The sequence below is a fragment of the Idiotropiscis lumnitzeri genome, chromosome 8 (assembly GCF_059441095.1).
Source record: "Idiotropiscis lumnitzeri isolate Australia: NSW breed Sydney's pygmy pipehorse chromosome 8, RoL_Ilum_1.0, whole genome shotgun sequence".
Lineage (NCBI taxonomy): Eukaryota > Metazoa > Chordata > Actinopteri > Syngnathiformes > Syngnathidae > Idiotropiscis > Idiotropiscis lumnitzeri.
This window is the reverse complement of record NC_142398.1, coordinates 4362501-4384066: the sequence shown is the minus strand read 5'-3', so window position 1 is coordinate 4384066 and position 21566 is coordinate 4362501. Positions and strand designations below refer to the sequence as shown.

General features: G+C 39.9%; 2 protein-coding genes across 6 annotated transcripts in view; one reads left to right on the top strand and one right to left on the bottom strand.

Moving 5' to 3' along the window:
• Nucleotides 1-1923: 1923 nt before the first annotated feature.
• On the bottom strand, nt 1924-19690 carry ift27 (intraflagellar transport 27 homolog (Chlamydomonas)). 2 transcript variants are annotated; one of them, XM_088302580.1, is made up of 7 exons: nt 19508-19680; nt 18874-18953; nt 8878-8937; nt 6679-6738; nt 6478-6595; nt 5048-5157; nt 1939-4873 (listed from the first exon to the last, which is right to left on the bottom strand). In XM_088302580.1, the coding sequence occupies exons 1-7, from the start codon at nt 19539-19541 to the stop codon at nt 4769-4771; spliced, it is 567 nt and encodes a 188-aa protein (XP_088158706.1). In that variant the 5' UTR covers nt 19542-19680; the 3' UTR covers nt 1939-4768. The 2 variants fall into 2 exon arrangements, with proteins under 2 accessions (XP_088158707.1, XP_088158706.1); XM_088302581.1 differs by lacking the exon at nt 8878-8937 and having other exon boundaries at nt 1924-4873; nt 19508-19690.
• Nucleotides 19691-20076: 386 nt separating this feature from the next.
• syngr1b (synaptogyrin 1b) overlaps nt 20077-21566 on the top strand; it is a 16460-nt gene continuing 14970 nt past the window's right edge. For 3 of the 4 annotated variants that reach the window (XM_088302578.1, XM_088302576.1, XM_088302579.1), the window contains exon 1: nt 20107-20451. In XM_088302578.1, coding sequence (XP_088158704.1) covers nt 20350-20451 — 102 coding nt within the window. In that variant the 5' untranslated portion in view covers nt 20107-20349. Of the gene's footprint in view, nt 20452-21566 lie in introns of all 4 variants that reach the window. The other variant, XM_088302577.1, reaches the window with a different exon arrangement.

Genomic DNA, 21566 nt, shown 5'->3' with positions numbered 1-21566 from the left:
CGGAGAAAACCCTCGCAGTCACACGGAGAACATGCAAACAGGACTGTCGAAGCCGGAATTGAACCGTGTACATCTGAACTGTGAGGCGGATGTGTTAACCAGTCATCCACCGTGCCGCCTGAGTAGCAATGTACATTTTTAAATGCCGCCTCTTCTGAAGAACACTCGTCAAATTTGAGACTTCTGCCTACACAACTTTCAGCACCTTTGACAAAGGGTTGTGTAAATTTTAAGTATAATTTAGGCCTTCACTTTCGAAAATAAAAAGTAAGACTTGAACACACCACACCGACAAACTACAACCAAAAGATATTGTACAACGGAGGTAGGTAGTATTCCCAATATGAAAAAAAAAGCGCAAAACTTACAGCAGTGTACTGTCCCAAAATGAACCAAAAGAATGGTAGCTTGGGTGATGAAGCGATGAAACTTAACTGGTGACATTCAGAATTCTACTGGGTAGTCTGCAGATTTAAGGAAGACTTTTAAAACTGTTAAAGGCCTCTTAATTCAAATTTTATGAGCTGGTATGGTGATGTGGCAACGGCTATGGCATTTGGGGGAACTTTTAGGCCATCATTTTTCAATTCTTACCATACTCTGCTCGCGCGACTGGGAAACTAACTGGAAAAATGCTGAAAAAATTATTTACCTCTGGTGCGGGACTGCAGAGGAGGGCGTTTTACAGAATTTTGCCGGTCCGTCATTTGTCACCCATCAGTGGCCTGGGTACTTGTCGGTCATTTTTTTTTCCAAGCTGAACCAACCTGTAATGGTCAGACCGTAAGTTCAACAAATGAAATCTGAAAAACCGGCGTCGGACCATTCTATTAGTCTTATGGAATACATCCATTATCTGACGCTTCAAGAAAGACCTTAGCTCAAATTCAAGACCTGCACTGGCAATATTTTTCATGATGTCTGAGGAATTTATAAGACCTTTCAATGACAGATTTACAGATCAAGTGTGATTCTATGAACCAACTAAGGTCTTTATTTTGTAAAAGCACATTTGCATGACACTGGGAAAAGACCGACAACGTGGGGTCAAAACGATTACAGAAGCGTACCATAAAATATCACAACAAACTAAACTGAAGCATACTGCCCTTCAGAAGTCAAATTTAAGACTTTTAAAGTTCCTTTATCAGACTAACTGTATTAAACGTAAGACCACGTTTTTTGTGATTTTTTTTTAGATCAATGAATGACAGATTAAAAGAGTCACAGACCTCAACCTTGCGAACGGTGCACTAATTTAAGTAAAACGAAAACTGTACCATACGGTACTGTGCCAAACTGAAACAAGTCACATTTCTGCACTTTAAGGAAGTCAAAATGAAGATGTTTAAGACCTAATATGGCAATGCGGCAATGTTGTTTCTCAAATTTGTGCCATTTTAAAGACCTTTAAGTAAATTTTCAAAGACAATGTCGGCATTCATGATGAAAGATCAGATGTCAGGCATGTGATAGATCCATGGAGACTGCTGATTGCTTGTCAAAACAGTTCCTAGTAAATTCCTGTTTTGATACGGAAACTGGCAAACAGTTTTGTGTGGAGGAAATGGGTTTGTTTCAAACGATAATCCCTTTTTTCCGCCATCTCCGACTCCCTGCCTGTAAGCGGCAGGCGCCCTCAGCTGCCGAATAAATGTCAGCGTGGTCTTCCTTTTTGCGGCCTACTGCATTGTACGCCTCCCGTCTCGCCCTCGGCCCACTCGCTCTCCCCCCGATGCAATGATCACAGTGGCGGCATGTCTCTCTGCAGTGCTGCTGTGATCAGAGTAGAGTGGGAGGAAGGTGGGGAAGGGGTGGAGGGGGGTTGTGCGAAGGCGGCTGCAGCCCAAAGAGGATTACTCAAACAGCTCCGCACTGCCCACCACTGGAGCGGAGGCTCAAGGACATCATCATAATGTATGTAATATGTAATGTATTTTTAGTCCATGTGTGATTCAGGCTTTCCATTTTAAGATGACAATCGAAATTAAAAAAAAAAAAAACTTCCAGTGTGAATGTTGACTAGTAAGAACACAAAGCAGACTGCGTATCTTTAAACATTTTATTCATTTTCAAGAAAGAATACTGAAAGAAGACTCCCAACAAAATTTTCTTTTTAAGTTTGAAACTTAAAGAGAGCCAATATTAATTTTACTACTTTCATCAGTAAAGTGTCTATAATTAGTCCGTAATGAATTTGAAAACTTTTCATGAACAGTTAACACTTAAAAACTAATTTTGCCGAAAATGACATCACATTAGAATTAGAATTAGAATTAGAAATCCCTTTATTGTCATTGTACTCAAGTGTGCAACGAGATTAGAGGGCTCCCCTCTCCAGTGCAATACAACAATAATACAGACAAATATATAAATTAGATAAATAAATAAGAGAGTGCAATGGAATCTAGTACTGAATAGTGTATATAAAAACACATCACAATGCTGTTCTGCAAGGTAAGGGTGTTCTCGTGTGTGCGTGAGAGTTCAGAATGGAGATGGCTCTCGGAAAGAAACTGTTTCTCAGTCTATTGGTCCTCGATTTGATGCATCTGTAGCGCCTGCCAGAGGGCATCAGGTCGAACAGGTGTGAGTTTGGGTGGGTGTTGTCTTTGACGATGTTGAGAGTCCTTCTGAGGCACCGGACGGTGTAGATGTCCGACAGTGAGGGGAGAGGGCAGCCAATAATCCTTTGCGCTGTTTTGACTGTCCTCTGGAGCCTCACTCTGTCCGCCTCAGTGCAGCCGCTGTACCAGGTGGAGACACAGTACGTCAGCAGGCTCTCGATGGACGAGTGGTAGAAGACTAGCAGCAGCTTCCTGTCCAGGTTGAATTTCCTGAGGACTCTCAGGAAGTGCAGACGCTGGCGGACCTTCTTTACCACAATCATCGCTCACCTAATATTCACAAGGTGAGCGGTGATTGGTTGTTACCTGTGCCTTCAACACGTGTGATGTCATTTTCAGTTGACAGCAAGTGGCAAAATTTGTTTTTAAAGGTGTAAATTGTACATGAAGAATAATGAAGTTATGAAATTAATTCTAGACAAAATCTAAACGTTTTATTGCTGAAAATTGCAAATTTAGTAAAGTATCTATTGAACTTGAAAACCTCACGCATGTTTGAAAACCCAACCAAGGCTTTAAACAATTACTTGAACCCTAAGCCATGCATGAAGTTCCAACTCCAAACTCCAGTTTGAAAGCCCGACTTCAAACCCTTAGCTTTGAACCCCGTTTTTTCCCAGAAGGAAGTTGCAAGTTATTCCAGAAAGACATCATGTCCCTCTTTTTCACATTATTAAATTGAAACTCATGTTACCAACGTACAAATGAACTAGTGAACTACTTGACCAGTGTATGCCAAGAATTGCAACCATTCAAACATTTTTGTCAAGCAGTCCCCACTGAGTGTTGGAACCTTCTTAAAAAACATTCCATAAGTGTGACTCTGGATTTTTTACTGCACCACAAATGCCTTCTATTTTTACTGAAAATTAGTTTGATGTGCATATTTGGTAGTGATAGACCAATGTGCTTTTTTTTAGGGGTGATACCGATTAGTCATCAAGTCCAATAATCGATATTTGAAGCCGATATTCATTTGTTGAAAAAAGAGGGAAATGGTGTCAAATTTTTGAAGAATAGTAACTCTAAAACTTGACTTAGTTTATTAAACAACTTCTGTGATTTTTTTAAAGCTTTTTTAAATCTTGGAAAATAGACAATTTTTTTAAAGCTTTTTTTAAATCTAGGAAAATAGACAACTTAGTTTTAAAAGTCTAAAAAAAAGTGCATTGTTCAATGAAAACAAACATCTCTTTGAAGTTTATTACGGCAAATAGTTTTCTTTTAGTTGTGAGTAAGTAGACTAACATAAAAATATCGGCAATGTCTGTTGCCTGTTGCCTCCCGTAAGTGCGTGTGACTCGAGGTGAAAAAGCAAACAGGTTACAACTGATTGGCTGCTACCCACTGCACAAGGAACCAATCAGATGGTGCTGTAGGCGGGCCAATCTGCTTCTGCAGGCAGGACCACAAGCACAGAGAGAGAGAGAGAGAGAGAGAGAGAGAGAGAGAGAGAGAGAGAGAGAGAGAGAGGTGTGCTGCAGCGAGCCCCCCCCAAAAATAAAACAGCTTTTAATTTATCAGCCTTGAAAGTTAAAAAAAAAAGAAAAGTCAAATAGCAGCCCCGATAATCAGCCCAGATGATAATCACTAATAGTTGGCTCCAGATAAATACTGCAAATACGGTGGAAACTCATTGGTCCAATGCATCGTCTTCAGTGCATCTCACAAGACCTCAGTTTAATAAGTATCAAAACATTTGTGTTTTTTTGCTTTTTCTTTGGCTTTGGCAATTATCCGACAACAGAAGGAATTTATATTAAGCAGTGGTTAACTTGTTTTTGCACTTAAAAAAAAATTAATAAAGAAAGAAACGTTTCTGTAAATGCCAACCCTAACTTGAACTTCAAACCACAAGTAGAAACGTTAACACATTATTCACCCATATTTATTTTTATGTACAATTGTGCAAAGATTTCTTGTATGGGGTCAGGTTGTGGAAATTAGGCTTTGAAATTAAATCCATCCAGTTCTTGCTTGTCATTTGAAAAGAAATTGAGTTTCATCCATGAGTGATTCTTCTCATGATTGGCCCACTAAGGGAACAACATTAACACACAGTAGAAAAAACATTTGATGTATTTTATTTATTTATTTTAAATAAGTGTTCATATCAAAATATTGTGAGTGTGTGCGTGTGTCTAGCCTGGACTCAGGTTCTGTATGGCCTCTCTGCGTTCCTGGTAGAGAGCGTGAAAGGCCCGAGCTAAGCTGAGGAACGGAGCGTCACATTTCTCCATCTCCTTCTGCAAGACACATGACACATCAACCAACACTGCCACAACATTTGGTACACGTCAACAGTCTGATCCAGTACAAAACAAAATGGTTTTATTGTGAACGGAGGAACTATTTGGAAAAGGCTGACTCAGATGGTGCATGTGCACCTAATGATGTGGCTTTAGAGAGTGAGTACTCACAGCAGAGGTTTCGTAGTACTCCAGCCCTTGGCTCTGGGCCCACTCCTGGGCCACAACTTGTTGCACCTCCCTCCTGGCTGACAGGTCACACTTGTTGCCCACCAGAACCCCTGACAAAAACACACATGTAATGCTACTTAAAAACAATGGCACTGTTACCACATTCATTAATGCTCAAATAAATAAACACCATGGGCTCTATTTTTGTACCCAGTGCATGTCTGGCGTAAGACAAAGTCTAAATCTGCGCAGGGGCAAGCTAGATTAAGTTTGGTATTTTTGCAGACCCATGCGAGCGATGGCGTACTTAAAGGGCATTTTGCGGCGCTGTGGACATGAACAGCTAACTTGATTTGCTGCCAATCGAAGCGGTGCCTCATTCCCTTTAAATGTGTCAGGTCAAAGTGTGGACCTCCCTGGGTGGATGATAATAAATTGGCGAAGGAGATTACAGCTCTGTAAAGTGGCCATGTGGGGACTGCATTTTACCCAGATCGGACATGTCAATGCGTCACCACCCCGAACCCGCTTCAAACCCAACTTTGAAACCCTGACCCGTTCTTGAAACCGTAATTTGAAACCCAAACCTGAGTTTGAAACTTTCACCCTGATTTAAAACCTGAACGTGAAACCCTAACTTGTTTTTATTAACTTAACTTTGGGTTGAAGGGCTTAATAAACAGTACCCCTCGTTAAAAACAGTAACCAAGAAACCCTAACGCATGATTGAAACACTTTGTCGAGAGTCCAACCCCTGCTTGAAACACTACTTAACCATGCTAACTCAGGCTTCAAACCCTAAATTAAAACCCCAAACCTACCTTGAAAGCCTAGTTTAAAGCCCTAACCCAGGCTTCACACCCTAACTTGAAACGCTACTTCAAAATGTCAATCTTGCCTTGAAACACTAACTACATTGAATGTCTAGCATTTGGTTCAAAACACTCATTTGAAACCCTAACCCTTTCTTGAAACCCTGCTTTGAAATGCTAACACACATTTGAATACTGAATTTGAAAGCCTAGTTCAAAATTTTAACCCCTTCATTTGAAACCCTGTCTTGACACTTGGACAAAGGTAATGTAGCGGATGCTGTGTTTTTAGACCTGACACTTCGAAGTCCTTTGACAAAGCGGACCACAGCAATTTAAAATGTAACCTGCAGCCCTACCTGGAGGGTGGAGAAATGTGTGTTAAAGTGAAAGGTGTTAGGTATAGTCTGCATTCAAACAACCCATAAGGTTCCGTTTTCGGTCCCTTATTGTTCACAATGTACATAAACGACTTTCCAGACTGTTGCAGGAATGTTAAGAGCCAGCTGGAGTGCATCACTTGGTAGGTGGCGGGCTTCAAATGTCCGCAAACTAATGTGATTACTATCCTGTTCACAGCCACCGGGGTTGCACATTTGCAAGTTCAGCCAACATTACCAGGAACATGGAGACCCCTGCAGTGGGTGCGGACCCTCTCCATCCAGCGAGCACAGCTGCCAAAGGAACGCTCACTGGTCAGGTCAAAAACCAGGCACAGCAGAGATGGCTCCCCCCACTGCACACAGAGGACAAACAATCGTATTATCATAACGGAAGACCTCAAATAACATCATCCTGTAGCCTGTGTTTGTGTCTCACCATTTTCTCATTGGCTTCCACCAAGGATTCCTTTCCTGCGGAGTCGATGATGTAAAGATCCTGCAAGTCAAATAACATTGGTTCAAACCAACATTTTTTAACTATTTGGATTTTACCATCAAACTCAATTTACAAGTCCTGATTATGGCTGAAAACCTTGATGTGAAATCATAAACGAAAAATCCTAATCATGGTTTTAAACCCGGATACATAAGTCTAACCCTTGTTTGAAACAGTCATTTGAAACCTCACTTACCTATCTTGAAACCATACTTCAAGATATATCGTCTAATGTATCGTCTTGAAACACTAGTTCTGTCATGAAACCCAAAATCTAAGTTGAAACCATCAATCCATCTATCCATCCATTTTCAATACCGCTTCTCCTCACTAGGGTCGCGGGGGGTGCTGGAGCCTATCCCTGCTATCTTCGGGCAGTAGGCGGGGGACACCTTGAACTGGTTGCCAGCCAATCGCAGGGCACACAGAGACGAACAACCATCCGCGCACACACTCATATCTAGGGGTAATTTAGAGTGATCAATTGGCCTGCCATGCATGTTTTTGGAATGTGGGAGGAAACCGGAGGACCCGGAGGAAACCCACGCAGGCACGGGGAGAACATGCAAACTCCACACAGGATGGCCGGAGCCGGGATTGAACCCACGACCGATGCTGTCTCTCACTGTGAGGCCATCGTGCTAACCAGTCGGCCACCGTGCCGCGCTAACTTGAAACCCTAATTTAAAAAGCCTAAACCTGGCTACGAAGCCTAATTTGAAAGCCTAATTTGACACCCTAAACCTATTATGACACCATACTTCAAAACACTAATCCCGAGTTAAAACCACAACCCTTTATTGAAATCCTAATGCACTGTTGATTTAAAACCCTAGTTCTGTTTTGAAACCATATTTTAAAGCCTTCTCTCTGGATTGAAAGTCTAATTTGAAAAACTAACCCTATCTTGAAACTGTACTTTAACAAACTAATCCTGACTGGAAACAAGAACCCTGTCTTAAAACCATCATTTGAAATTCTAGCCTTGTCTTGAGACTAGGGTTGGGCAATATAGCTAAAACGTTTATTGCGATCAAAGTATTTCATCTTGGTCGATATCGATATATATTCCGTTTTTTTATTTTTAATGTAGAACCCATGGAAAAAAGGTTAAATTTATGTAATTTTATTTTACAATATTTTCACTGTCCTGTGAAAAACACATACTTAATTGTTTTTATGTTAATGTTGTTTTCGTGTTATAGACATCCCATTACCATGAACGTTTAAAAAATATATGGCAAAATTGGACACGCAAGTTTTTCACTGGACAACACCGATATAAAACTTAAGACTTCAAGAAGTCAATGAAACGATGAAAAAGTCAAATAAACTGCTCAATATTAATAAAATAAGCTCCTTTTTTGCATTTCATATCACTCAATATTGATAATTATTGATTTTATTTTTTTTTTACCATTAACTGTTTTGTGTAGTTTGGAACACACTCAATGTCGAGGTCATGGCAAGCGTTCTTATTTTTTTCTATTGAACATTGAACATCTGGCATTTTCTTTGGATATGGATAATGTGACTATCGCGATACATATTGATTTTGAATTGTTGCCCCAGCGCTACTTGAAACCTTAATTTGACAGTATTTTCAGCTCACGCTGTACACTTTTTCTAAGTGTTGCGTTATCTCAAGAGGAGAAGACAACAATGTTTTGAAACCTTCCTTTAAAAAACTAAGAGGCTGCTTGCACCAATAAAGTTTAACTTTAAAACCAGATTAACACCATGGTGGCGCAACCCAACCAAAATCTGGTTGAAACCCTAAACCAGGCTTGAACTCAAAATCTGAAACCTTAACGTTAGTGTAAACCTTTTGAAACTACCTTAATTTAAACCTTAATGCTGTTTTAAAAAATCCCTTAATTTGAGCAACCTTGTTTTAAAATCCTCACCAACAATTGTAACCCTGATTTGAAACCCTTCCCCCTAATTTGAAATAAGCAGTGTCTGAAACATAGCGGAATGTTTCTTGTGTGTAAAACATCTCTCTCTGTATAACGTGGATTTGTAAAAGGCTTCCGAAAATAACGTGAGCAGATAAGGGTGACTACCCAGCTGAGTATGTGGCTTCATCCCATTGACGTGGCAACAGGTGTTTATCGGCGAGACATTGAGCAGGCTCACCACGCTGTCGCTGCACTCAGGGATGTTGACGCTTTTGATCAGCAGCTCCACTCCTGGTGTCTGTCAAACAAACACAAGCAATTATGAAGCTCTGTAACAATTCCCTCTGTTTGTCTGTCTGTTTAGGGCAGTGGTTCTCAAATAGTGGGACGCGCCTCCCTGGGGGGGCACGGTGCGATGCTTTGGGGGGCGCGTGTGACCCTGGGGTACATGCTTTTACTCCCCCGTACTACAGTACAGCTAAACGATCGTTTTGGGACTGCAAATTTGAGATAGTCAACGCTGCGGTTTGTGCCCCGAGTTTACGCAGTTGGTCACGCAGTACTGATTTAAAAAAAAAAAAAAAACGTCACCCTGCCGCTTGTTGTCCCAGAAGTAATTTCTTTCGGCGCTACGTGAATGCTAGCCGCCAGGCTATCTTGCGTCGCAGCAGTATGAGCTTTATTTCTACTATGTCTAAGTCCGTGCACAGCAGCAGTGATGCGTGATGACAAATAAACAACCCCACTATCAAGTAGCCTTCTAAACGAAGGGGCAAACGAGGGGGCGCTAAGCGTGCTAATCGCTAAAATGAATTACAGAGTAATAAGTGCTTCGATGTACGCTCGACTTTTAACAGAAGTCTGACTCGAACCGCATTTGGGCGGAGAGCCAGCGGCTATGAACAGAAATGTTGTATTGCAATCATTACGTATCAAAACATAAAATAAAACGACGGCTACGTTAGCAATTTAGCATACGCTCTCAGACTGATACACGGAAACGGATGACGTCATCACGACGAAGAGGTTCGATGTAAAACGTATCGTAAATATTTATCATCTCATCAATATTTGCACCACAGAGTACTAAGTTTTGAGATCCTCACAATAATAGTTCTCAAAATTATATTTATTACCAATTTAGCTTTGCTAAGGGACATTTTATTGACATAATCTAACATCAATATACAAAGGAAATGTACATTAGCACAAAAATAAAAAAAATGGTGGGGGGCGCGCGAATTGTTTTCTTCTTGGTCGGGGGGGGTGACGGAAAATAATTGAGAAGCACTGGTCTAGGGGCAGAAAACGTCATAACCCATGTTTTGAAATGTAACTTTGGCTTGAAACCCAAATTCAAATCCCTAACTTGAACAGTAACCCCATCTTAAAACCTTAACTTGAAACATTACCATATTTTCAGGACTATAAGCCGCTACTTTTTTCCTAGATTTTGAACCATGCGGCGAATACAAGGGTGCGACTTTTCTGTGGCTTTTTCTTACACCGGTTGGGGCGCTTTAGTTCAGAAAATACGCTAAATATATCTAGATTTTTTTTCTCTTGGGTCTGTTCTGTTTTAATTAGCAAAGTTGTTGCCGTGTTAAAAGGCATCGTTTTAAGAATCTGTTTAGGTTCCCTTAGGTGCATTCACTGTACAAAATCGTCCTCTACATGCAATAAACAACACATTTTTTCCAGCATAAAAAAAAATTGCGGCTTATCGTCTGGTGCAGCTTGTATATCGTTTTCCAAAACAGTTGCTGCGGCTTATATGCAGATGCGCCTTATAGCCGGTAAAATGCGTTAATTACCCTAATTCTAATCCAAATTCAAAAGCAAAAGTCTGTCTTGAAAGCCCAAATCCATCTTGAAACACCAACGATAATCCTTCAAAGCCTACACAAGCACACATTTCCAAATCAAATAATTTGTAAGACATTTATTTTTATGTGAAATTTTCTAAAATGAGTTTGAAATGACTCAATCATAGAGGCACAGTGATTAATCAACAACTAAATCAACTTTCAAATTAATAATTATTTTTGATAATCGATTCATCATTTAGAATTTCAGTTTCTCTACAGTAAATTGTACATTTTATGTAGCTCTCCGTGAAAGCAGATTTATTATCTGTGGTAGAATCAAAATAAAACGTTTGCTTTACTTTGGAAAACAATAATGACTATTTTTGCCTATTTTCTGTCATGTTACTGACCAAAACAGAAGCTAAATCATGACTAATTTATGTTTGTGCATTTTCTGTACAGTCAAATTGAACTAGAGTCCTGTTTTTGAGTAAAGGGATGGAAATTAAAACAGCCGGTTAATCAACAATTAAAATAATCATCTTTAATGAGCTTTTTGATCATATTTTATGAAATATATTTAAGGTTTATACAATTAATATAGACACAGAATTTTAAACATTTTTACCTGCGACCTTGAAAAACTTGTGCGGTTTATGTCATCGAGGTTTTGCTTTTTCCCCAGTCACAATTTAACACACATACAGAAGAAGGTTATGATTTGGTTGTGGGTGTGATGCCTGTGAAAATGTAGTCATAGTTTGAGTTCTGAGGTGTTTGTGTGGAAAGAATTGGATTTGGGTATTAGGATCAGGCAGGGAAATGGTTCCAAGCAGTGTTGTTTTTGGCAGGCATTTTAGATTTAGTCTTAATCTTGGTCATTTGGACGAAAATGCTTATTAATTTTTGTCACATTTAGTCATTCCTACTCGTGATAGTTTTAGTCGACGAAAACTCGAAAAGGTTTTAGTCTAGTTTTAGTTGACGGAAACGCAAAAAGAAGTTTTAGTCGAGTTTTCGTAAATGTATTCAATGAAAACTCAAAAAGGTTTTAGAACATTTTAGTTAAAACTAGGCATACAAAGTTTCCACCCAAAAGCAAAGACTTTCTGATCGACTACTAAGTATAATGCATTACAGATAAAGTGGTAACAGCTGAGTCATATTTGTTGGAGTAATGGTCATGGCTCACTGGAAGTGGAGCTATGGTCAGTGATATTTGAAATCATTAATTTCCTTGAGAATATCTTCACTTGAAAATGACCAGTATTCAAATAGTGTCCGGAATTTTATTGAAAATGCACATATGAGTGCATTGTTGAAAGGTCACTGTTAAGTAAATAATTCTGTGAGTGATTTATTTTTTGAAGAATTAATATTAAATATAGAGTAAAACACTCCCTTGCGTATTCCTGCTGTAATATAAAGAGAGAAATTAACATTTCTTTTAACAATTTATCAGCTCTGTGATTCAGTCATGAATCTTACTAACTTTAGTTCTGGTGCAACCTAGCAAAAAAAAAGTTGGGCACAAAACAGTCTAGAGACCTGTTTTAATTTAGTTTTCCTTAATTCTATTCAAGTACAGCACATTCTCCTGTTTGGGGTTAAATTCATGCAACCCAAATATTTGGAATAAATATTGGTCTCATACCTACCGTTGCTTACTATTTTTATTTATTTTAATGGTACAATGTGATCAAGTCTCTCCTAACATCCATCTATGCATTATATGAACCGCTTCTCCACACGAGTGTCACGGGGGCACTGGAGCCCATCCTAGCTATCTTTGGGCAGAAGGCGGGGGACACCCTGAACTGGTTGCCAGCCAATCGCAGGGAACACATAGACAAACAACCGTCCTCACTCACACTCACACCGAGGGACAATTTAGAGTGTCCAATCAACCTGCAATGCCTCTCTTTGGAATGTGGGAGGAAACCGGATTACCCGGAGAAAACCCCGCAGGCACGGGGAGAACATGCAAACTCCACACAGGATGGCCTGAGCCAGAATCAATCCCACGACCTCTGCACTGTGAGGCTATTGTGCAAAACGGTCGGCCACTGTGCCGTTCCCTCCAAACAATTCTTACTAAAAAGGTTAATTAAAGTACGTATCATTCCTGTTGATATTGTATCAGACAATATTGGAATCAGACATTACTCCAGGCCCCAATATCAGTATCGTATTGGAAGGGAAAAAAATTGTATTGAGACACTTATTCATTCGTGCAATTTAATTTAAATTCGGCATGATTTGGCCACCTATGTTTAAAACCCAAACTAGTAGTCAGATCAAGGGGAACGTAACACGTTGGAGTTCCTCCTCAAATTGACCGGATTCACAATGTGTGCGTGCAATAGCAAGTAAGTGCCTCAATATTAGGTGCCTCAATATTAGGTGTAATAAGTCAAAGTAGGTCATTTATGAACATTGAGGTTAATGAATCATATGTATAAATAGGACCACAGCTAATTAGCATTGCATAGAGACATTTACATGCAACTGCTCATGTTTATTTTATTTGTATTTTGTGTTCGACAGAAACCACACGCGCACACACACACACACAAAGAAGCAAATGAGACTATACCAAGAGAAAACCTGCTCTGATTATTGCTCACATGAACAAAACTATGTTGTAACCAATAAAATGTCCCACAAATCAGTCATACCTGCCAATATTTTTCAACATCATCAAAAAAGCATGACTTCGCCCGATTCAGCCGAACACAGCATTATGAACTGCAGATACAATGACATTTTGGGCTGCTGAACCAAAATGAATAGGAGCACATTTATGTATTTTATTTTATTATTTTGTTTACAATATCATGACTTTTTGGACAGTAAGGTGAAATTTTTCTCACGTTTTTTTCCTGTTCTTATCACCAACCGAACAATATCATGATAATTGTCATGAGGTTCATATCGTGAAATTATCTTATCGTGACATCACATGATACCGTTACATCCCAATGAAACAATGACATAAATTGACAGAATACATCATTGGAAGGTTCGAGACGCGCTTGCCTTCCATTGTGTAAAATTTGGAGAAATCATGCAGAGCATCATTAACGGCATTGTGCATTCATTGGGTCATGATGCAGTTGTGCACTCCAGTGATCTGAGCTCTGCAAGATCTTGAAAAGCTGATTGAGGACACTTCATTGGAGAGCTGTGTAAAATAAAAAAAAAATATATAAAAATCTACAATTATATATGCACAGTAAACCTACTATTGGCGGGAATAAGGGAAGCCATCCTTGAAACGAATGGTAAAAATTTCCCAATAGTAGAGCATCACACTAAAATGTATAAAGTATAAGTATATTCATAGCTGTAAGGGCAAAAAAAATAAAATTTTTACTAATCTGTATTGTTTCCCACATTGACACGATGTTGCGCTTGGGCAAATCCATTCCCGGCAGGATTATGGGAAAAATGCTATGTTTGTAGCATTTAGCCTACGAGTACGTTTGAACACCCGACAGGCTGTTGTTTTTGTAAAATTTCTGTTTCTAAATAAAGCTCGAACATTTGTTTGAACAGTAAAAATATTTTACTCCACACTGGCAGCTAGGTACCAGAGTGTACAAAGTATATATATATAGTTTTTTTTTTCTCCCTACATCCAAGGCACAGTTAGGCTTGTGGTTTGAGTTTATTTATGCATCGAATACTCCCGAACAACTCCCAAGGCGTGCATTAGTTTCTAGCAAACATTTTACTGATGACTGCTTTAGCAATTTGGGACAACACAAATGTGGATTTTTCACTAATCCCGGGATCAATATAAACTCCCTCTGGAACAGCAGGTTACCCTGTCAAGCAAGTAAATCTGTTTCGGAGTCATTTCCTTCCTTATGTGTTTTAATGTGGCATTCTTTGAGTCGTTAGCTTTGCAGCTAACAGACCGGTTGATGTAACATCAATGCTAGCTCTCAAAGCATGTGACTAACGTGCAACACTTTGCAGTTATAAACACGTTGTTCGTAATTTAGCGTCATCAAGCTAGAGAAATTGTGGTGTCTTGGTCTTGCCGCTAAGGGGACTATGGAGATGAGTATTGAGATGAAGATGAGAGAAAGAGAACAAAGAAGCGGGCAAAGGAAAAAGAGAAGACATCTTGATGATTGCTGGTATTGTTCCTAAATCAATACTCCGGACGCAATCTTTGTACCGTTCCGGCCATTACGTCACCGCGGGAATGATGCTAACAGCAGAGGTTTATATAAACGTCATTAGCTGGCTAATTTACTATACACATCTCCTTAACTTAGTATGGTCTTATTTGTCTCATTATTTGTCGCCTTCATCTTTCTTCTTCTCCATGAATGTGCCCTATGCTAGTAAGTATGCACTGTTTGTGTTAGAGGGATTCTGCCAGTGCTAGACCGATATGCTTTTTACAGGGCTGATACCAATACCAATTATTAGTAGTGATGGAAGCAGATAACCAATATTTGAAGCCGATATTCATTTATTCAAAAGTGGGGTAAAATGGTGTCAAAATTTTGAAAGATAAAAACTCCAAAACTTGACTCAGTTTAAATATCTTTAAGCACATGTTTATTAAACAACTTCAGTGATTTGCAACATGTTAAAGCTTTTTTAGATCTTGGACAATAGACAACTTAGTTTCAAAAGTCGAACAAAAAGTGCACAAAGCTCCCAGGCTCAGCTGCATGTCTTATAGTGCAATGAAAACAAGCATCTCTTTAAAGTTTATAACGGCAAATAGTTTTCTATTAGTTGTGAGTTGTAGTAGACTGACATTAAAATTTCAGCAAAGTCTGTTGCCTTACTTTCCTCTGTTCGCGGGACCTCTCACAAAGTGCGTGTGTCTCCAGGTGAAAAAGCAAATAGGCAGCTTAGTCCTGATTGGCTGCTACCCACTGCACAGGGAATAAAACAGACAGCGCTGTGCCAATCTGTTCTGCAGGCACCGCCACAAGCACAACAAAGAGAGAGAGAGAGATATGTGTGGCTTTTAATTTATCGTCCTTCAAAGTAAAAAAAAAAAAGGCAACTACCGATAATCTGCAATATGTGAAATATCGGCCCTGATAATCGGACTATCACTAGATTGCGGTATTACCCCCACCTCTTATAATGGTATGCCCGAGTAGGGAGGCGTGAGTTACGTGTCACATGTGTTACATGTCAGAATGAGTTAATACAGGCACGCTTGAATGCATTCTACTCTCTCACATGGGCATCCGGACTGGCCGGATGCCAGAACGTTCCGCCCCCAGAACGGACTGCCCAGCTCTTGTTGGCCCAACGTTACCGCTTGAGACAACTGAGCCAACGCACTAGTAGGACTACCGACCAATTTGTTGCTGCTCTGAAAGAGTTAGTTATGACATATCTGTTTGGAAAGATGGAAGAGGTGATGATTAGAGACCAGCTCATTGAAAAGACGACCTCAGCGCACATCAGGGAGCGTTTGCTACTATAAGTTTCCATCACACTCATCTAAGTGTTGACCATTGCACGTCAAATTGAAACCCCTGTATCGGAAGCAAAAGCTATGTGCAAGGAAGTGCTGGATGGTGCAAATTGTTCAGCAGGGACCATTCGTTACAGCAACACAAAGTTCTGAGGACCAAGTACATTTGCCACCATCGATGACGAAAACGAAAACATGCTACAGATGTGGCTCCTTCCAACACACTGCCAGATTTCTAGGATATCCTGAAAAAGAAGCGCTCTGCAATGCCTCCAAAAAAGAAGGGACACTTTGCCAAAGTTCGTTGGGGAAGTATGCGCGTGAGCGAGGTTGCAGCTACCCCAGAAGTCACTATATTAAATGTGGACGCAAATGGCGCTGATTGCATTTGCACAGTTCAAGTGAGCATTGCGGGAACAGAGTCCCATGATATTGAGCTTACCGTATTTTCGCAGTCTAAAGACGCGCCGTATCAAAGGGCTGCAGTGTCAGTTGTAGGTGCTATTTGTGTATGGAGCACATACACTGCGCGCAGACCACTATGAGGCAAACGCCCGCTCGCGTATGCTAGCTCTCATTCAGAGAAAGGCAGCTATGTCAATAGCTGTACCACAAATGCTGTGTAGGAGCTCATATTACAACGCAGCAAATCTATTAAGTCAGGGGAGGGATGTCACATCAAAACCAAAACTATCACTGAACAGAATACAAGCAAACACAATTAACACAAAACACGTATCACTCATGCCTTTCATATCCCAAAAAGAAATAAAAATAACAGAAAAATAGTATTGCAATGCATTCTGTGAGCCTATCAGCCTCGGCCAATCAGATGGCTGGTTAGAGAGATGTGAGTGATGTGCTTTGGGCAGTGTTTTTTTATTTTTTTGCAGCGTCTGTTGTCTAAAGTTTGTTTCTTGCTTACAATAACGTGAATGATGAGACAAACTACGATATCATGGACAGCTGCCCTTTTGTCCAGCTTTCTCACACACGTACATACCGGTCTGTTCTAACTGACTCTCTCAAACCATCACCAAAAGATGTATTCAGATCATTTATTTGTCACAGTCAAATCTACGCTCAATTGTCACAGGCTTTAACCAGCTGGTTGTGCTAACATGCACTTTGAGATATTCTAAGGGGCATCTGGGTGTTGCTCGAGAAACTAGTTCCTGAACGGTTCCACTGGTCTTAGTCTATACACAAGGCGTGTTGCATTACGGTTTTGGGGAGTATTTGGGACTTTAAAGAGCACCTTATGATCCCGAAAATACGGTATATTGGACACAGGGTCGAAAGATACCATAGAACCATACTTACGGTTGTAGAACTATAATGGTAATCTCGTACATGTATAAGGCTGGTTAGTAGTTAATGTAGCATTTGCGGCTCTCGATTTTAATGCAGTACTTGATGTTGTGAAATGTGGGTCAGTTTCACTGTAGAAATTACAGTATTTTATTGGCAGCAGTGATCCAGTAAAGCACTGTAATTTTCTACAGTATCTTACTGCATCTATCATTTACAGTATGATTACTTTAAATATATATCCAGTTAATTTATGTATTTTTGACAGCTGATTACAGTTATTTTACTGGATCACTGCAATGAGTAAATTACTATAATTTGTGACGATACAGTAAAATGCTGACATTTCTTTTTACAAATTATGTGTATTTTGAAAGTATGTTGACATAATTATTATAATTGTATTTTTATTAAAAATTTCAAAATAAAAAAAAAATATATATATATATATCGTGCAATGTCGGCTGGCAATACTAATGACGCAGTTTATGCCACTCAAAACGAAGGTGCTGTTTGGCCGAAGAGGTGATAGATGTACCTGGAATCCATTGGCACCTAAAGTTCCCGTAGGTCTGTCATTGAAGTTTGAATTTTTACTTGGCGAACTGAATGTGAGCATTTTGCAGTATTGAATTTTTAGTGAGGTGCACTTTTTTGGGGGGAGAATAAAAAACGCATTTTCCATTCTTAAATTCATTTTCAAGTATATTGGGATACAGTTCCTAAGAGAAAAAATAATTCAGATGGCAAAAAATCTGATTCAAATTAAACAATAAATATACAATTTATGTAATTCATTGCGTTTTCAATTCTAATATTCAAGTTAAGCAATTCACTTTCAAATCGATAATATTCAGATTCAGTTTCTTTTGGCACAAATATCAACCCATAGCGCTGTTCCTAAATAAAGAGACGTTACCACATATACCAGCTTGCTTCTTGGTAACAAAACAGGAATGAGTAACGATAGCACGTACGTAGCCCGTTTGTTACACAATATTATTAAAAATAAAATTATTATATTAATTTGATTAGGGAAAAATAATCAGACGTATGAGGATAATGGCATGTATTCCATTGCTCTGTAACCTATACAAATAAGTATTACTACTTTCGTATTACTGCGACTGGCTGGCAAGCAGTGCAGGATGTACCTCGCCTACTTCTGAAGATAGCTGGGATAGGTTACAGCACCCCCCATGACCCTTGTGAAGAGAAGCGGTACAGCTCATGGATGGATACTTACGTGTTATTAATTTTAATTTTTATGTTGAGCAACTAGCAACTTTCTTTGGATCATCTTGACAAGTTTATCACCTTGCTTTCTTGAGGCATCAACATCGCAGGAAGCCTTGCCTCCCTGTCGGATCTCAACATGAATATTCCATTAGTTGTGCCTATTGCAGCCCCTTGCCAATTTTCGATATGCGATTGTTCTCTTGTTCCATTCAATAAACGGCTCAAAGTGGATTCGAGGCAGGTAGTGTCCTTTTTTATTAGCCTTGACTTGAGCCACAGTTTATCTGAAGCTTTGTCGCAACTAAGATGTCGTCTCACAACAACACAAAAGCAACAAAATCGACCAAGCAGTTGAAAAACCTCTAGTAGGGGGCACTCTTATCTAGGCTGCATTTAATCCCGCACATTTTCTCACCATGCTGTAGTTCTTCTGGAAAAGAGTGCCATCACTGTGGAACATTTGCGAGAGAGCACTTTTGCCCACCGCCGGATCTCCTGTGCACAAACACACCAAGACATAGCGTGATCAATAAATTAACAAGTTCATATAAAATGGCTGACTGCACACCCAGTACATGGTTAATTGCTCTGAAAAATAAAAAATACATCGTGTATCTCGTCATCTATCAGCGCGAGTGTCATAGTGAGGACAGAAGAATGAAATGCTCTGACAGATGGCAGGAGGTACAATTAACCTGTGTTTCCACCTACAACGCCGAGTTGTATATTTGTGAGAAGCTAAAGACTACATTGTCATTCAGTGTATAAATACCTTTTCGATTAGTGGCTGTGGCATGCCATTTTCAATCTTAAAATATATGCATTGGCTGGACAAAGATTGGGAAACGCAACTGTAGAGTGTAGATGTTGGAAAAACACCCATAATAGCACAGAAGAAAATGTACAAATGTTGAGTAAAACAATACAACAAGTCACAACTTCAGCCAAATTACGAGCGCGCTAGCTAGCTTCTGCTTCGCTAACACAACACCGCAACTTCTGCTTTGTTCACGCTCAAGATAACGTTAGGCAAGTTAAACTTCACGTACCGACCATCAGACATCTTGCCCTCAACCTCACCATGACAAATGGGACTGAATAAAGTGTTCATTTATTTAAAATGTGCTTATTTTAATAACTTCCAATCGTATTTTCTTCCAAACGCCTCAGCGACAAGTCTCCTAGCAACCGCTCAAGGAGACGCTCATTGGTCGCGTTAATAATTGCGTAAGCGCGTAGGTGCGTCGTCATTGGTTACAGTTGAGCCATTTTTACGGTTTTCCCCAGGTTAGTGTCTGCAAGGCTTCAGACCAGTCTTATACATCCTCTCTAATCGTGAACTTTTTGAGATAAATGTGACATTTATGACGTTAAATCTTTTACGCACACGTAGTGAAAACTCGTTTTGACGTGTTACAGTGCTGAAACTGCCTGACGAAGTGGCGTTTCCAGTTTAAAAATATAGATGCCTGTACAAGAAATTATTAATTTAAAGTAATTATTAATGATTTAGCCCGGTTATATTAGTATATGTTTATAGATATAATAATTGTCAATAATCCTTTTCTTTGTTTTAAAATAACACTTTAGGCCAATTATAACAGTGACGTGCTTAAGCGAGCGCGTGACTTCATGTGAGGACGTGCGCGTGCCCGGCTTGCGCGTCCCGGGCGTGACACCGGCTTGCGCGTTCACGCGATCTGTGGACTGGGAGACATCCATCACGCGTACTTTTCGCAAACGCGGGGATTTTTTTAAGGTGAAATCAACTTCAAATCTCCATAATTAATAATAATTATAACGGTAACAAGATAAAGCGCTTGGGCTATATCTGGGGCTTGATTCAACAGCAAGCCGGGGAGGAGAGGACCAAGCCAGGCGGGGGGACGCCATGGAGGGGATGCAGGCGTACGGAGCCGGGAAAGCCGGAGGAGCCTTCGACCCGGTCACCTTCTTCCAGCAGCCTCAGACGATACTCCGCATCGTGTCGTGGGTGAGTACTGAGTTCCACTGCAGGATATGATACACTTTTGGAATCATCATATCTCCCCATAAGTGGTAATTTTAACTGTGAATTACTATGACAGTGAAGGACAGCAGTAAACAAACATGGCAGAATGGGAGAGTCCAAGTGGCGCTTCCATGGGGCATAATCATACATATTTTATTTGTTGTAGTTTTAAATAAATTCAGGATTTTAACTTTGGCGTGTTATTTGCCTGTAGATGCCACAGGGTGGCGTCAAAGCACTCTTTTCTATTAGACAATGCTATGGCCTGATTAAATCAAGCTGCTCTACTCACTTCAACCTAATTCCTTGGCTCCAACATGCCACAGGGTGGTGGCAAAACAATATATTTTGATATTTTACAATCACCAAGTAGGTGGGTTTTGCAAGGAATAACAATACAAAATACAATACAACGTTATTTATAAAGCGCATTTCAAGTAGAAGGGCCACTGGGGCCAAACACCATAAGATCTTTTCATTCAGTGAACACTCAGCCCGGTGCCTGTCCCCCATGAATAGCGATAATCCACATATAGTTTACGACCGTGATAACTGAAGCATTGAAAAAAAATTATAACATATGCCCTCTAAAAAAAACATGCCAATAAGCGTTTTCCACAAAAAACGGGTTGACTCGTATTCGTGTCACTTGACATCGTATAATGTTCACATGCACATTACTTCGTGGAAACATTCCTTGTTGTAATGTTAAACACTACATCACAAGTGTCAAACTCAAGGCCCGGGGGGCCAGATCTGGCCCACAACCTCATTTTATGTGGCCCGCAAAGGGCAAATCATCTGCATCAACTTCCTGTTTCTTGCATATTTTCTTCACTTTTAACAACACTGAGATATTAGATATTGCCATTTATTTGTTACCAATCCTCCCCTTTTAAAATAAATTGAAAAATTGTTGAACAATTACTTACTAGCTTCTGATTTCAAAACTGGCTTTCCAATCAATTTATATGGGTTCACAGTCATACCGGCCCTCTGAGGGAAACCACAACTACGATGTGGCCCGTCCACAAAAATGAGTTTGACACCCCTGCACTACATAAAAGGTTTAAAGCGGCTGGATGGATGGCTAATTT

Coding starts and splice junctions, on each gene's coding strand:
- ift27 (XM_088302580.1), bottom strand. CDS start 19,541: ATGGTGAGGTTGAGGGCAAGATGTCTGATGGTCG. Junction 6,739..8,877: donor CTGAGTGCAGCGACAGCGTG/GTGAGCCTGCTC, acceptor TTTGACTTGCAG/GATCTTTACATCATCGACTC. Junction 5,158..6,477: donor CAGGGGTCTCCATGTTCCTG/GTAATGTTGGCT, acceptor TGTTTTTGTCAG/GGGTTCTGGTGGGCAACAAG.